We start from the raw sequence: 16,110 nt of genomic DNA on the forward strand, positions 1-16,110 counted from the left end.
TAAATATATGACTATTTAATGCGGTGGACGTTATAACGACGACGGAACTTGTACTTCGCCAAAGAAATGGTAATCCTTGGATTACATGGTGATCATGAAGTCTGCACGACGTCGCACAGTTTCTACGTAGCGTAAGCTGCTACGAGGAAAGTACTGGGTAAAGTGGGATGGTCGCGTAGATGGTGAAGCGTAACTCGCCAACAAAAGCGCGAGCATTCAGAAGCAAATAAGTGGAAATTGCACACCATTGTTACGAACGGCCAGGTGCTGTGCAAGTTTGCCAGCCATTTACGCTAGCGGTGGTAACCTCATCTTGGAACGCCGCCGCCAACCTCTAGCCTCGTCGCTGTTGCGAGTGAAGGAGTTTGACGAAGCAGGCTTTGTGCTGAAACCGCCACCGTAGCGCTCTAGCCTCGTCGCCGTTGGGAGTGAAGGAGTTCGACGAAGGAGGCTTTGTGCGCTGCACGACAGCGCCACCCTGTTCTGCTGTGAGTGGGGGAGTTGCCGCGGGAACACCGACAGGGGCCCCTTCTACCCGGAACGGCTCAGAGTTCTACGAAGCCCCTCTGACGTCGGCTCCGGACCATTACACCTGTGTGTATGTGCGGCACGTGTATGTGAGTCCTCATCCTCCTCCAAAAGGGCTGGTCTACAGTGACGTCGAACGGTGACGTCGAACGACGACTGGACGAACGTTTCCGTCCGCTTGGAATCAAGGGGGGACCAAGTGCTTATAAGCAGCGATTGCCGGCTGCTAGTGTGTGCTCGTTGTCGTGCTAGAAATGTACTAGTGAGTTACGTGCTCGTTGTCGTGCTCGAGATGTACTAGTGAGCTGAGTGCTCGTCGTCGTGCTCGAAGTGTACTAGTGAGATGTGTGCTCGTAAGCCGTTTGCTGTATGCGTCGTCTTGCGTGCTCCATTTGGGAGTCACGCTAGACTGTCGATGTATGTCTTGTCTAAGATGCAAATAATGTAAATAAATCCTGTTCACCGAGTTCCTCTCTACAACCGTCAATTCCTTCAAATGGTGGCAGCGGCGAGATCGTCCGACGACTCCTACATCTGGTTGACAGCGGTGGTATCGTCCGACAAAATCTGACACCATGCACGTTCCAAGTGTTTCAAAGATCTGGCTGACTTTGCAACGAGACAAGCTAGTTAGAGCGCCCAACTGCTGGGCTCGATGGCAGAGACACACTGCTTAAGCGAAGCTTTCTTGCAAAGTTCGAGGGCGTTTTCGGACGTATCTGGCCTCTAACGCCTAAAGCGCGTAACTGGGTGGTGACCCCATCATGGAACGGTACAGCGAAAATGTAGTTCAAATTTCAAACAGAGTTTCATAAAATAATTTGTATAGTTTCCAACTATATTACCTAGAGGGAAGTATTGCACCACCGTCTATGAGAGTTTTCGAAAGAGCGCTGTGCCCTCATGGGAATTACGACATAAGGCTCTGCAAGGTTCGTGTTGGCTGGTGTTGTGCGTGGCTTCGTCTACTGGCGTCAACATGGCTACACAGACAACGCGCCCTCAAAATATAATCTTCATAAAAGGTTTTATTTATCGATATTAAAAAAATTACCGACGATTACGTTACTTCCTAATGCGAAATTTGAGCGCAGCAAATAAGCTGTTTCACCTTTTCGATAGATTGAGGCAAAGAAATCGAGCAACACATGTATGCGCTACCACAGAATTTTTTTTTTATTTTTCACACGTATTCCTTTAACAAAGACTCCACTAGGTAAGCTTCTGCTTCGGCGGCACGCACCTCTGGATTCTGACGGCGACGGCGCTGGGCCTCTGCTCTGGCAGCTCGTTTAGCAGCAGCAGCAGCAGCAGCAGCAGCAGCAGACGGAGGACTTCCATCGGTCGTCTCGCTCATGGCTCAGAAAGAACTGGCAGATAATTTCGCAGTGGCGAACGGCAGCGGCAATTTCGGCTCGGGCGGTGTACATATACAGATCCGCCGCCACCGATCTGGCTCTCTGATTGCCACCGCACAGGGCGAACGGCAGCGGCAATTTCGGCTCGGGCGGTGCACATATACAGATCCGCGGCCACCGATCTGGCTCTCTGATTGCCACCGCACAGGGGTTGCATTGGAGGAGGAGCGAAGAAAGGAATTAAGTTCGAGCCGGCGCTTTGACAACCGGAGACTCGCAGGAAGAGGGGGGAGGGGGGCGGCGTGTACACCCAGCGGCAAACGATGGGGGCAGAAGCGCGCGCAGCAAGCGGACAACACGATAAAGGGAGGAGGGAAGAGATAGCAGCGACTGACTGATGCCGCTGACGCCGATAGTGAGTCAACCCCAGCTGCGGAGTTGGTTTCAGGGACAACGCCGCCGATGCCGACACAAACAATATGATACCCTCGCTTCCGCACCGCTAAGAACCAGGTCTAGCCGTGGGAAGGTGGTCACGTATTCGTCGACGTGCCGGGGCCTACGTGAAATAACCGGCGCGTCGGCAACTGAAGAGCACCCTATCCGCCACACAAGAACAGGGGGGGGGACCCTTTCCTCCTCTTTCTGCATGGCGGCGACGGTGTTCTATGCAGTCACGTTATCTTGACTCTCTAGCGGCGTCAGCGGCATCCAGCGGTATCAGTCGGTCGCTGCTAGCGCTGGGGGGATGAAAGGGGGGCGGAGCTGGTTACGAGGCCGACGACAACGCCGACGACGACGCGAAACCCAGGAACGGACGCCAAAGAGCTGCGCTCTAAAATTTTAATTAAGTGTATTCACCTACAATGCATACTCAAACGAAGAAAATCGCGAACAGACGACAAGTTGTCCCAAAGCAAGCGAAAATCTTGTCTTTCCTCTAACTTCAGCGGCCTGCTGATGCTTTTCACGTTTCATATAATTGTATATGCAACCACACGTCCTCATTATAAAACAAAACGCGTTTTTGTACAATAATAAAGTTACAGGGAACTATTTACGCGCTGTTTTAGTAAAAAAATTTATAATGGAACATACGGAATGGTGCTACTCAGGCGCGTCTTCAAAGTGTCTTGGCTATCCAAGCACGTTGCCAATCCGAAGTCACCGTATGCGGGTATTCCCATGCACATTCACCGCCAGATTTCCTTCTATAGGGAAAAAAAAATTGGCAGTGGCTTAGCTCGGCTATGCCAGGATATACGTAGCGAAAGCTAAGGCATAGCATGGTTAGCCTTGGTTAACTTTGATTGCAAGTCCAGGTTAGTCTGGTTGTCTAGCTATGTTGCCGCGTTTAGCCAGTCGTTCGGAGAGCTGTTCGTCTGTTTCCTGGGCGATTCGTTTCCTCTTGGTCTCGTTCCGATGTCGATTCCAGGCCTCCTCCTGCTTATCAGAATTGTCGGCGTCCATACTGCCGCCTCAACTGTGGTTGCGGCGCACGCGAGCTCTCCTTTTCAATCCTCCAACATGTTATCAGGCATGTGACATAGCTGGCGAAGCGAGCGAAGGCGAACGCAACGACGAGGAACGCGATGTTACGTCATGTGCCTCCTCGGAGCGCGGCCTCGGCTAAATCGTAAGTTCGCGGCCAGTAACGCTTTCGCTTTAATATATCGAGATACTCTATGCAGTAACTACTGGAGGGCTCTGTGGCGCCATTGTATACGGCAGCTGCAAACAAAGCGGCTCAGACGACATGGGACGGATGGCCAGTACATGTATTCGTCCTTTTCTCTTCAAATGGCTTTGCAAACTCATCATTTTCTATTAAGTAGGTGGCTATAAACAATTCAATCAACATTATTAAAACTGTCCCACACCAGAATTTGAACACAGGACCTCTAGCACACAAGGCTGCTTCTGAAGCCATTACGCCAGGATCGCATGCGATTACAAGCGACATAAAAACCCTTGCTCTCGTACAACCGCGTGCGTTTAGATCCTGTTAGGGTTGGCGTCTGGCACTACGTGCAGAAAGGAATTTCAACCGACCATCTCTCACCCTGCCTTGTCAAAATGAGGCGTGACTTCGCCTGCTATGGTTGGCGTCCCGCACCTCGTGCAGAAAGAACTTTCTCTCACCCGACTTTCTTCCACCAGGCCCCGTCGAAATGAAGCGTGACTTCCTAATTCGCCATGACCATTTCGAGTGTCTGCCGGTCTGGCGGAAGCCCCGCAGTGTACAGGCCTGTTTTGTGTGTGTGTGTGTGACGTTAGAGGGACCTGTTCCTCGAACGGCCAAAAGGAGAACTTCCACGAACCAGCAACGCGCAAGGGAGACGGACAAGCGTCTACGATTCCAGGAGCCGGGACGGCCTCCTCCTTCCAGCTGGCTTTCTGTGCCGGTCGCGTGACGTCGACGGAAGCAAGAGCCCTCCTCCTTGCAGCAGACTTTTTGTGCCGGTCACATGACGTCGACGGAAGCAACATCCCTCCCACGATTGTAGAGAGCCTATTTAAGGGGCTACAAAATGTACTTTTGATCACTTCATGCTCTTCTCATTTTCTTTCTTCTACCTTTGAATAAACCGTGCAAGTTTCGCACTAGAAATCGTCTCGTCCTTGCTTGGTCGCCATGGTATACCGGATGCCTGCAGCCCGCCGACAACGCCACGCTACCCAATAGGTATCGTCGGTCGAGCTTCGATAGGCAGGCGCCGCTACAACTCGTCAGCAGTACAATACGCTTGCCTGGAGGTCGCAACAATCTGCAGTTGCACAGGACAGTGACGCATAAGAAGCAGCGCGAGGGCCACACGACGATATGAACACCACTGAAAATTTAGAAAACAGAATATATATATATATATATATATATATATATATATATATATATATATATATATATATATATATATATATATATATATATATGATTCGTATGGGACAGGGAGATTATGGAACCGGATTCGCTTCCAAGGTTCCCTTGTTAAGGGCACGAAATCTTTCGGACCTCAGGTTGCCCAGAAACATGGTCGCTGTCCTATTTCATATAATGCTTTTGATGTACTCTTGCATTGTCCTGCCGCAGTCCGTGTCCAGGAAGTTCCTGAACAATGTCTCGTGAAAGACCTTGTCGAGGGCTCTCAGAACAGAGACACCGAGAGCAATAAGCTCTAGTTTACATAGGTGAGCGGGACCATCCTCGGAAGTGTGGGCTACGTAGGTAGTCCGCCGAAACGCAAAGAGAACGCTAGGATCCTCCTGCACCTGAGGGAAACCATTAGAGCAGCACCGATCCAATGGAACAAGCAGCTCTAACATACTTGAGGAAGCAGAGAGGAATGGCCCAGGGCCCTAGCGATGGCCTCTGGAAAGGACCTAAACATGAGGTTTGTTGAATTCGCAATAATACTGCCATTTCAACGTGCATGCTCACTCGTTAGTGCCTATTCCCATCATATCATGGCGCTGTTCCTGTTTTCTTCCACTGGATCCTCCCGTAAAAACCGATGGCTTAGCCATTGCCGCACAGTCGCGTCGTAATTGACATAAAAAAAAGCTAGAAAGGTATTGCTGGCATGCTTATGAAGATTCAGCGCAAGAATTATGCGGTAGGGGGTGCGTCAGTAATTTGTGTTCCATAAATTCCTTATCGTCATGCCATGCGTAGTAGCATCAGGAATTTCAATAGACTTTTTTCACTATGTAAGTAACCTTTCCACTTACCTGGTGCCATAGCTAGGCCATAGATGCCCCCCATGGATTGTCCAGCTCCTCCTGCTAAAAGAAGAAAGGAAATATTACGCATAAAGAAACCATTTTATCAATAAATAACGAAATAATCCTGCATATGGGGATTTCAGAGAAAAGTGAAAAACTATATAACACTCGTAAGAGTTTCTGAAGGATATCACGTGACTTAGAATGATCGGTGAATTGGTGTACCTACACGTCAACTTGCAATATGTCGTGTTAGCTCAAGCAAGGTTGGATTATATAAATTTCAATATTCTATTTGCGGCATGTGTACAAGTGTGGAATTGAAGCGAAGCAGCATTTGGCAGAAGTGCTGCGCTTAGTACTAAATCAAGTAATATAACCATAAATTTCATTTGGATGCATAGTTATTAAAATGCAGCACTCATACGTCGTAAATACGCAATTCTTAAATTAAAGTTATGGAGTTTTAGCTGCCAAAACCAAGATATATTTAGGAGGCACGCCGTAGTGGAGGACTCCGGAAATTTGCACCACCTGAGGTTCTTTCAGGTGCACCTATATCTAAGTACAAGTGTATTTTAGCATTACGTTCCCATAAACATGCGGCCGCCATGGCCGGGATTCGAGCCCGCAACCTCGTGCTTAGTAGCCCAACGCCGTTGCCACTAAGCTACTACGGTGGGTTTTCCATTGTGTTTCGCTCAATCTGTTTAGCACTTATATAGGGTTCTCTAGTTATAGCATAGGAGTTCTCGTAATGGATCTGTTCTCTTTAGCGCCCTGCTCATGTGCCGAACAGAGACATGGTCAGTAAGAAGAATATTTAGTGACACACTTGGTGAACCTTGCCTTAAAAAGTTAAAAAGAACAGTTGTCTACATGCACACCAGCTGACCCTGAAGGTCAGCTGGTGTGCATATTAGGTATTATAATATAACACTCAGGTATATTACTATAACACTCGGTTGGCATGAAATTATTATCTGACTGTTCCCGTAATATAGTTCATGTGGCAGAATATTGCGTCTGCTACCTTTAAGAATCAGCTGGTGTGTATGCAGACAACCGCTTTTTTTAGATTCAATTATTTAAAAAGATCCCCTGTGTTAGAAGATAAAGCTGTTTTGCCTGTGAAAACAAATTTTTCGAAGATAGGGAAATAATCTGTGAGAGAAATCAAAACGACCAAGCATATAAATGAAGATGTTCAGATAATATATTCTCATAAATGATTTCCGATATATATCAAAATGCACACTTGAACCGAGCAGCAGTGAAGTCAAGTCCTTAGTACAAAAACTAAAGTTAGCTTCACGCTGCAATGTAACTTGGCTGTGGAGCATCGGCATTGGCGGCAAGGAGTTACGGAGTCGCCATCTGTCGGAAGCTCCTCGCTTGCGTAGTATGAGGGATCACGCGGCGCGCTCCTCATAGGTTTCGCTTACGGCGCTCAATAAAAACACCACACGGCAGCCCTCCTGGACATTTATGCAGGTACTCTCAAAAGGAGGGAAGTTTTTGACTGTCGATATAATAATCTTGGGCAAACTGAAAGCACAGAATCGTTTATAGACGCGATCTCTTTACCGAATACGTACAGTACGTGAACGCCACTGCGCGCGGTCGCCGCGATGGAGTCTCCCGAACCGGCTTCTTGCGTGAAAGGTAGGCAAACGATGAGAGTAAACTATGTGAAATATGTTCTTATAGTGGGCTGACCAAATGGGGCATAACAGGATGGAGCCTCAATCCAGCGTTCGCACGGGTTCGCAGCGACCGACTGCGCGTCTGCATGCATGTGCGCGCACAATGTTTTGCTTTCGCTGTGAGCGCGTTTTCGCACCACACCGTGAGCTTTAGGACGCAGCATATGAGTATTTGGCAGTAGACTAACAAACATTGTTGCGTGGAGGCTATCGGAACTGTTCAAAAGTAATTCCGTTATAGAGACTTCGACGCCTAGCTACGGCGACTGTGATGTACCGTCGCGACGATCCAATCTTTTTTTTTTTTGTCTTCCAAATTCTTGGACATATCAATATTGTTTCTCAAGGTGCGTTGCACTGTATGTTTATCGGTCTTTTCAGCGTGCGATTTCCCTCTGCTTGATTTTCGTAATCCAGTGCATTAATTCATAACACAAACGTGACCATATGCAGTGCCTTTTTATAATGTGCGTCTGACCGCTCCCTTTCCGTTCCACTGAACTTGACAGTATCTAGCATCAAAAAGTTCATAGACCAAACCCCCATGACATTAGCCGAGCAGCGGGCGCGTGCGAGCGTCTCGGTGCGCGTTTTCTGCTTGCTACTCACCGAACATCGCGCAATCCCGGAGCCGTAGCAGGAATGTCCCTCGCGTCTGTGCATGCTGCATACCCGAGTTGTAACCGACGGCTGTCTACCGGTTCTAAGTTTCGTCAGCCAAGCTTCACGCAGCTCGTTGCCCTGTGGCTCGTGTGAATACGGCTGACACCGGGTTCCGTTGCGTGCGTCCGGAACTGCGGCACCGAGCAGTAGCCTACCTTGTTGCACGCCTCCAAACGCAGCCACTACCTATTATAGTACTTTCAAATGTTATCAAACAGACACCGAAGGGGGTAAAGCGTCACCACTTAATCAGAACCGCGGCGCAATTGGGACTTTAAACATTCGTTTTCAGCTCGCTTCGGCGCTTCCGAAGCAGCCGACGCGGCCGCTATGTCCACGTGATCCCTCATGCCACGTCAGGCCGACGGTGGCGCTAGCTTTTCCAGTGGTAGAGCTCACCGCCAATAGTGTCCAGATCGCACACTAAGGGCTATTGGTTTGAACAAAATTATCGGTGACAATTCCTTATATTGTCAAGGCGTTAGACGCTGATGTTACGAAGATAGCCGAATTCCAAGTTGAAGCCTGCTGAGCGCAGTAATACAGAGTACTGTCCCAAGGAAAAGAGCTAAGTATGCAGTCTTTCGTCGTGCCATGTTTTCCTTGTCGCCGACAGTCTACTCCATAATAGCTGAAGGGGCCGTTATGTGGATATCCGATCATTGCCATAGCCGTCGCACTATCCGCACGTAGTCATCACGAGCGCTGTTTTTCCTTTTCACAGCTTTTCAATATCCACGCCTGCTTGTTGCCACCGAAGCGCTGGGGTTGGGTATTTGCGCGTGGAGGATTTAAATCGATATACCTATTAGAACGGCTCTCTAATACGGTGTCTGTGCGATGAACAGAGCCTTATAGCAGTTAACAGGACAAATAGGTGCCGTGGACTGGAAACGCGGTAGCGCAGAAGCAGGCATTCAGCTATCGACTACGCCTTAGTGTCAGGAACGGTCTAAGAACAACTAGATAATGTTGTTATATATGAGCGTGGAAAAGGTAGCCAGGATAGCAATTACAAATGTTTAACCTTAAAAGTTGAGAGATACTCTATAGCAAAACATGAAGTAATGACAGCAGAATGCTTAAATATGAGCGAACAACAAAGAAAAGAAATCGCAAATAACACAGAAAAGAAAATGAAGGCACTTCCTACAGCAGTGCGGGAATTGGTAGACGCTGCAGTAGGATATAATGCCGACACGGCACAAAAATTGTTCGGTTGGTAAGCGGAAAGCCCATAAAGGGTGGAACGATGAAGTAAAGAAAGCCACAGAAGGATCATCCAGAAGCAAAAAAGTTGAGCTTACACAAAGAAGAGATACTCGTTAGATGGAACAAATACCGACAAAAGAAAAGGGTGGCGAGCAAGCTTGTGGAAGAGAATTATAAATGCACAAGGGAGCATTGGTTGCAAAACACTCGCAGAAGAGATCACAGTGCAGTAAAACAGTCTGGAACCATGCTATAGCACTCGCACTCCCGACTGAAAATTTGCTAACGGCTATAAGGGATGAAAATGAAAACATCTTCGGAGACGATGCGCTGTGGTACATCAGATGCGCCTTTAGATATAACTTTAGAACGAAAGAAAGCGCAGTTCCGACTCAAACAGATCCAGCGTCAACAGACCAAAATTTAGCATAGGAAATGTTTACTGAAAAGAAAACAGAAGAAAATGTCCTGTATCACACGGCTGCAAGAACTGATGGAATTCCAAGACAGCTAATTAAACACATTGTTCCAAAGACCAAGGCACTGCAGACTGATACCAGAGAACATGTGATTAAAGCAAAGAAAATTGCGGTTGGATGGCGTGAAAGCAAGGTGAACTTCATCTAAAAAGATATATTGTAAGGAAGATAACGAATGTACGCACACAGTCAGCAGCATCGGCAGCATCAAGTGTCTTTCTGTCGTGGCGTCGGCGTCGCCGTGGTGTGCCGTATTATGTCCAAAGGCAATAATACCGTCGCCACGCGCCATTTGCTGTATGTGCCAGTGAAAGGTTGCGAAGGTCAGCTGACGGTCGTGGCTCAATCTCGCGCGCGCGAGAGACAAAAACGGGGAGGACACGCGCCGTCTTGCGTCGCGCGCGAGGCACCGGGGCGAGGGCCGGTGCCTCGCAGGCATATCTTGAAAGCTATCTGCAATGTGGACAAAGTGCGGTGTCACGCGGGCCTCATTTTCAATGCGATTTGCGATGTGTAGACAGTGCGCCGAAGGCTGGTATCTTCGTATGCGCTATGCTTTGGTCGCTTAGTTAGCGTTAAGACGAGACGCAGCACGAAGGTCAATTCGCTCGCTGATGCTGCTGAGCGCCCTCACTCCAGCATGTCGTCAGCGAGTTTTCAGGGTCATCGACTGAGATGTGTTCATGTTTACCGAGCGGATCCGTTTATCTTCAGGGAGTGAGTGAGGGAGAAAACTTTATTTCGAATCAGAACGATTCGCGTCCGGCAAGTTAGTGGGCTGGGGCACCCGTCGAGGTGACGACCAAGGGTTCTTGACTTTTGGCGGCTTCTTTGGCCCGATGGACGGCGCAGAGTTAGTCTTTCAGGTTCGAGCTGAGCAGCGCGGCCTGCCATTGCGCGCGGAGGCTGTCGATGGAGGCTGCGCTCGCATTGTCCTGCATTAGTTCCTGGCATTCCCATAGAGTCAAAGAGTCAAATAGTTTATTGAGACAACGCACGGTACACTTGCCTAGGGCGCAGACCAAAAGGCAAGTGGACGCGTGACAAGGAGTGTGCGCCCTTCTTGCTCCCATTCCAGAGCACAAGACATTCAGCGCATAAAATAAACACTAAACGAGATGGAAATACAGAGTGCTTGGTTAACAATGAAACTGGAGTTATTTCGTATTGAACATTTATGTACAATTAGGAAAATACTGTAAGAAACAACGGAAAAAAAACAAAAGGAATGGTCTTGCCTGCAGTGACAACAGATACGTAGTGATGCTATCTTTAAAGCTTTGAATGATTTACTTTCCTGGATAATTTTTACAGCAGGATGGTGATCGTTTTAAAAACCAGAAATTCTGTAGCTAAGTTTCTGGGTGCCGTAGTTCGTACGTATTTTTTCTTTATTATAACATATGTGCCGGGTGTTGTAGGCGTGTGTGTTTGTTAGATAATGACGAAAAAAAGCCGTAGGAAAAAACCGTAGGTACGTAACTAGCTAACGCTATCGTTTTGTTTACAACATCCCACAGTGTAAGCAGTTCACGTTTTCTAAAGAATGGGGCTGTGTGGCTAAGGTATGGCGCATTATCTATTAGGCGCAAAAATTTATTTTGTTATAAATATATGTTTTCTATGCTTGTTTTAGGTGCTCTGCCCCAGACAAGAAGACGATACTGGAAACGCAAATGTAGCAGTATGTAGTATAGTTGTTGCTTTAGCCAGATAGGAAGGAGGTCTTTTATTTTATAGCATGTGTTGTAGCTTGGCTCTGGTGCCGCACAATTGGCATCTGTCTGTTGTGTATATGTCTGGATAAATAGCGTGCATTAGCGTCGGGCTCTTGTATGAGTTAGTTTGTAATTGTCGCCATTGGACAGCTTGCGATCTAGTGAGTTGTGGATGTGGTGGTGGATAAGTGCATCTTTGCATCTTGTAATGGTAGGTGATGTCGTTGAACGTGGTGATTCTATCTTCCCATTCCTACACCTCGGAGGGCCCTGTTGAGGGGTATACATTCGTCGCAGCTCGGAAAGTCCGTCCTCGAGCTACGCTGTGTGCCGCCACGTTAGGGTTGTCCTCTCCTGTTGAGTCGGTGGTGTGGGCTGGTATCCATAGGATTTAGGTGCATCTGTCTTCCTTTGTTGGTTTGCCTTTTCTGAGTATGCTTAGCGCCTCAGCTGAGATCCGGCCGTTGGCGAAGTTGCGTACTGCCGTCTGGGAATCACTGATTATATAGTATGCGTTGGTTTGTGCTATGGCTAATGCTATAGCCGCTTCCTCCGCCGTTTCAATGCGTGTAGTGTTTATAGTCAAGCTCGTGCAGCATTGTCTGTTGTGGTTAAGTACTGCTGCGACAAAGCGGCGTTTGTGTTTGTAACGTGCAGCGTCTACAAAGGCCGCGACCTTGTTCCTTCCGTAGTTCTTCACCATGTTCTTTGCCCTGCTTTTTCTCCTGCCCTCGTGGTGCATAGGAATCATATTCTTGGGTAAGGGGGGGTCCGTCAGTTTGGCCCTTATTTCCTTAGGTATGTCCCGTGTGTCTCGGTGTTGTATGTGGGAGCGGATCCCTAATTTATCTGGGATGTCTCTGCCCGCCGTCGTCTAGGAGAGGCGTTCGTATTGCGCTATACGTTGCGCTTCTATTAGATCCTCCAGCATGTTGTGCAGTCTCAGCTCAAAGAGTTTCGCCGGGCTCGCGCTTAGCATGAGTCCAATCGCTTGTTTATATATCTTCATAATCAGGCCGTGTAGCTTCTTTGCTGCGGCACCCCATCTGTGCTATGCCGCCACATACGTGATCTGACTTATGACGAGCGCCTGGATGATTCTCATGACGCGTGCTTTTTTCATTTCCTCGTGCCTGTTGGCGATTCTCTTGAACAATCGCATCGTCTGAGAAACATTGGCTTCGATGTTGCGAATAGACCCTGAAACGCTTTTCGAACTTAGTAAGAAAAGTTGCCGATCTATCGTAGTGGTTGCTATGAACATGCGAGCCACTTAGTGCACTGCATGTAACACGGAAATTGCAATTTGCTGTCTACCATAACGCAATGTCGTCATGCAGCGTCATCGAAGGCAGCCGGTCCTTCCAACGCTATTGGCGTGATCGCGAGAGCCTTCTGAGTATTACGTAAATTACGATTTTGAGTTAAACTAATAAAAAATGGACATGTTTGCAATCTCAAGAAGACCGAAAAAATCATTCAATCTTTGCACTTCATGTAGCTTTTCCCGCTGTGCGTGGCCTCCAAGATGGCAGCGGCCTGCCCTGTAGTTTACTGTGACCGCCACAGAGTTACGCCACGAGCCCATTTGTGGCGGGACACTAAACTTTTGGCGCGGCCTTTGTGCTATTGGACTCTCCGTTGCGGAGATGCCAGTGCGCTTGCGGATACGAAAATCGAGAGAAAGCCGTGTAATGGTGCGATAACTCCCCTTATAGAGGATTCGAACAATTTTTCAGGGTTAAGCTTTTTGAGACGACGTCCTTTAGTAGTGATTCTATTCTATGATTAATTGAAAAGGTGTTTCAGGGCTGCTTTGATCACGGCCATTTAAAGCCAAAACACGATAAAGCGAAGGAATGTATATAAAATAAATTAGCTGTGGTTGAAATAGAAATCCAGAAAATAATACCGACAATGGAAAAAAATTATAGGGGACGAAGAAATAACATGGAGCTGGTGAGATCTGAACCCACATCCTCCACATGACACGTTCGTTCCACCAGCAAATGTGCTATGACGACGGCTACAAATCCATCGACAATCTCGGGTATCTGTATTGTACTAGATCTAGCCCTGGAAATGTTAGCCAGTGCCACTGAGGGCCACGACGGGAAGGTGAGGAACAGCCCTTTTTTTAGGCCGTAGACGTCACATAGTCGGCGAACATTAGGAGCAGGCACATGCTAATAACCAAGCGGAATAACGGAATGTAACCAACCCTTATATATAGCTTTCATTGATTACGAGGAAGTGTTTGAATCTGTGGTAGCCTCAGCGGTCACAGAGGCATAACGGAATGAGGGTGTAGACGAGCCCTATGTAAAAATACTGAAAGATATCTATAGCGGCTCCACAGCCACAGTAGTCCTCCATAAAGAAAGCAACAAAAACCCAATAAAGAAAGGCATCAGGCAGGGAGATACGATCTCTCCAATGCTATTCACAGCGTGTTTACAGGAGGTACTCAGAGACCTGGATTGGGAAGAATTGGGGATAAAAGTTAATTAGGAATACCTTAGTAACTTGCGATTCGCTGATGATATTGCCTTGCTTAGTAAATCAGGGGACCAATTGCAATGAATGCTCACTGACCTCGAGAGGCAAAGCAGAAGAGTAGGTCTAAAAATTAGTCTGCAGAAAACTAAAGTAATGTTTAACATTCTCGGAAAAGAACAGCAATTTACAATAGGCAGCGAGACACTGGAAGTGGTAAGGGAATACGTCTACATATGGCAGGTAGCGACCGCGGTTCCGGATCATGAGACGGAAATAGTCAGAAGAACAAGAATGGGCTGGGGTGCGTTCGGCAGGCATTCTCAGATCTTGAACAGCAGGTTGCCATTATCCATCAGGAGAAAAGTGTATACTAGCTGTGTCTTACCAGTACTCACGTACGGGTAGAAACCTTGAGGCTTACGAAAAGGGTTCTACTTAAATTGAGGACGACACAACGAGCTATGGAAAGAAGAATGATGGGTGTAACGTTAAGGGATAAGAAAAGAGCTGATTGGGTGAGGGAAGACACGCGAGTTAATGACATCTTAGTTGAAATCAAGAAAAAGAAATGGGCATGGGCAGGACATGTAATGAGGAGGGAAGATAACCGATGGTCATTAAGGGTTACGGACTGGATTCCAAGAGAAGGGAAGCGTAGCAGGGGGCGGCGGAAAGTAAGGTGGGCGGATGAGATTAAGAAGTTTGCAGCGACGACATGGCCGCAATTAGTACATAACCGGGGTTGTAGGGCAAATATGGGAGAGGCCTTTGCCCTGCAGTGGGCGTAACCAGGCTGATGATGATGATGATGATGATGATGATGATGATGACATGCTAATAAGCCTACGTATACCCACGCGCCGAAGCTGTATGCTAGGATCCCGCCGGCAGCATAGTATCTTTTCTTCCACTTTCTTTCTCCTTTTTCCTCATTATATTGTACATTTTTATTTCAATCACAGCTAATTTTCTCTGTGCTGTCTTTGGCTTCATTGTCTGTTCGCTTTACATCGTTGTGATTCACTCTAATCGAGCTCCTTGGTTCCTTTTCTTCTCGTTGAGACATAGCGAGGGCCTCAAATATGGTAGCCTCGATGTTATTACGTAGCATACGTGGGTTTACTAGCGATATTCCTGCGGAAGACTGCTGTTCGTATAAAGTTTGCTTTGTTTGTTATTGAACCACTTTTCTAGACTGGCTTTCGTCCTAATGCTCTAAATCTTTCTTCTTATTCGGTCTCACTGCTATGTTCAGGAGTCTGTGGCTAAATCTTTCGATTTTTTCTTCGCTGTGTTCCTTGAGGATATTCAACAGTGAAAGTGAGGCATTGTTCATTGTTGTTTGCAGGATGGTGTGGTGGGAGTGTTCATAGAGCTGGTATAGCGTTCAGTGTTACTCCTTTAAGGATTATATTGAAGGATTCGTCAACCGCCAAACTAACTTCAATTTTTAGATTGAAAGAAGAAATAACCAACAGTTCATACTCGTTCAGCACCAATGTTGCAACACTGCTACTAATAAATAGAATATTGGTCCTTGTCAGATCTCATAAGTCTGTCATTAGTATGGGGTGTCACTTGTAACACATTCTAAGCACGTGTCCAGTGTGCCCCCCGCGCCATGCCTGCTTGTGCCACTGCTCAAGCCATAATTTGAGGATCGTATCTGCAAACAAGATGCTCAGTAGAGATAAAATATGGTCCTCCAGTTCAATCGATATTACTGGATATGCCCATAATAATTGGTAACGAGGCTTGTTATGGCAAGCTTACCCACATTTCAAAACGAACGAGAAACAGTTCACTGTGGCCTGCATTTAAGCTTACTAAAAGGCATGAAATCATTTTCATTAATGAGGTATGAAATGGAGTTCATTTTTGACAGACTCGACTATTGCTGCAGTTCGAAATCCAGCATTTTGCATTCTTGAAGGTATGAAAGTGTTGCACTTAGACCATAGTTATTACTTTATTAGACCTACTCTTTGTTTTGTGCATGGCAGACGACTGATAACACATAATTAAGGCAACGTTTTATTTCGATACTTTATTTATACAATAAAATATTAAAGCAATAAACATATTTCCATCTGCCATGCAAAGATGGAAATGCGCAGTAGTAAAATTTGTGCAGTAGTAAAATGCACAGATTACGGTTGTAACCCCCAGAGGAAAGGTGATTTAACTGTTCGTATGACATAACTCTGAAGCGCCAGCTCATATT

General features: G+C 47.0%; 1 protein-coding gene across 4 annotated transcripts in view; it reads right to left on the minus strand.

Moving 5' to 3' along the window:
- The window catches only part of LOC142579785 (uncharacterized), a 124,322-nt gene that overhangs the window by 89,522 nt on the left and 18,690 nt on the right, over positions 1–16,110 (minus strand). For 3 of the 4 annotated variants that reach the window (XM_075690354.1, XM_075690350.1, XM_075690351.1), the window contains exon 2: positions 5,616–5,669. In XM_075690354.1, the coding sequence (XP_075546469.1) occupies positions 5,616–5,669 (54 nt within the window). The remainder of the gene's footprint in view (positions 1–5,615; positions 5,670–16,110) is intronic. The other variant, XM_075690355.1, reaches the window with a different exon arrangement.

This window comes from Dermacentor variabilis, chromosome 4 (assembly GCF_050947875.1).
Source record: "Dermacentor variabilis isolate Ectoservices chromosome 4, ASM5094787v1, whole genome shotgun sequence".
In the NCBI taxonomy this organism is placed as follows: Eukaryota; Metazoa; Arthropoda; class Arachnida; order Ixodida; family Ixodidae; genus Dermacentor; species Dermacentor variabilis.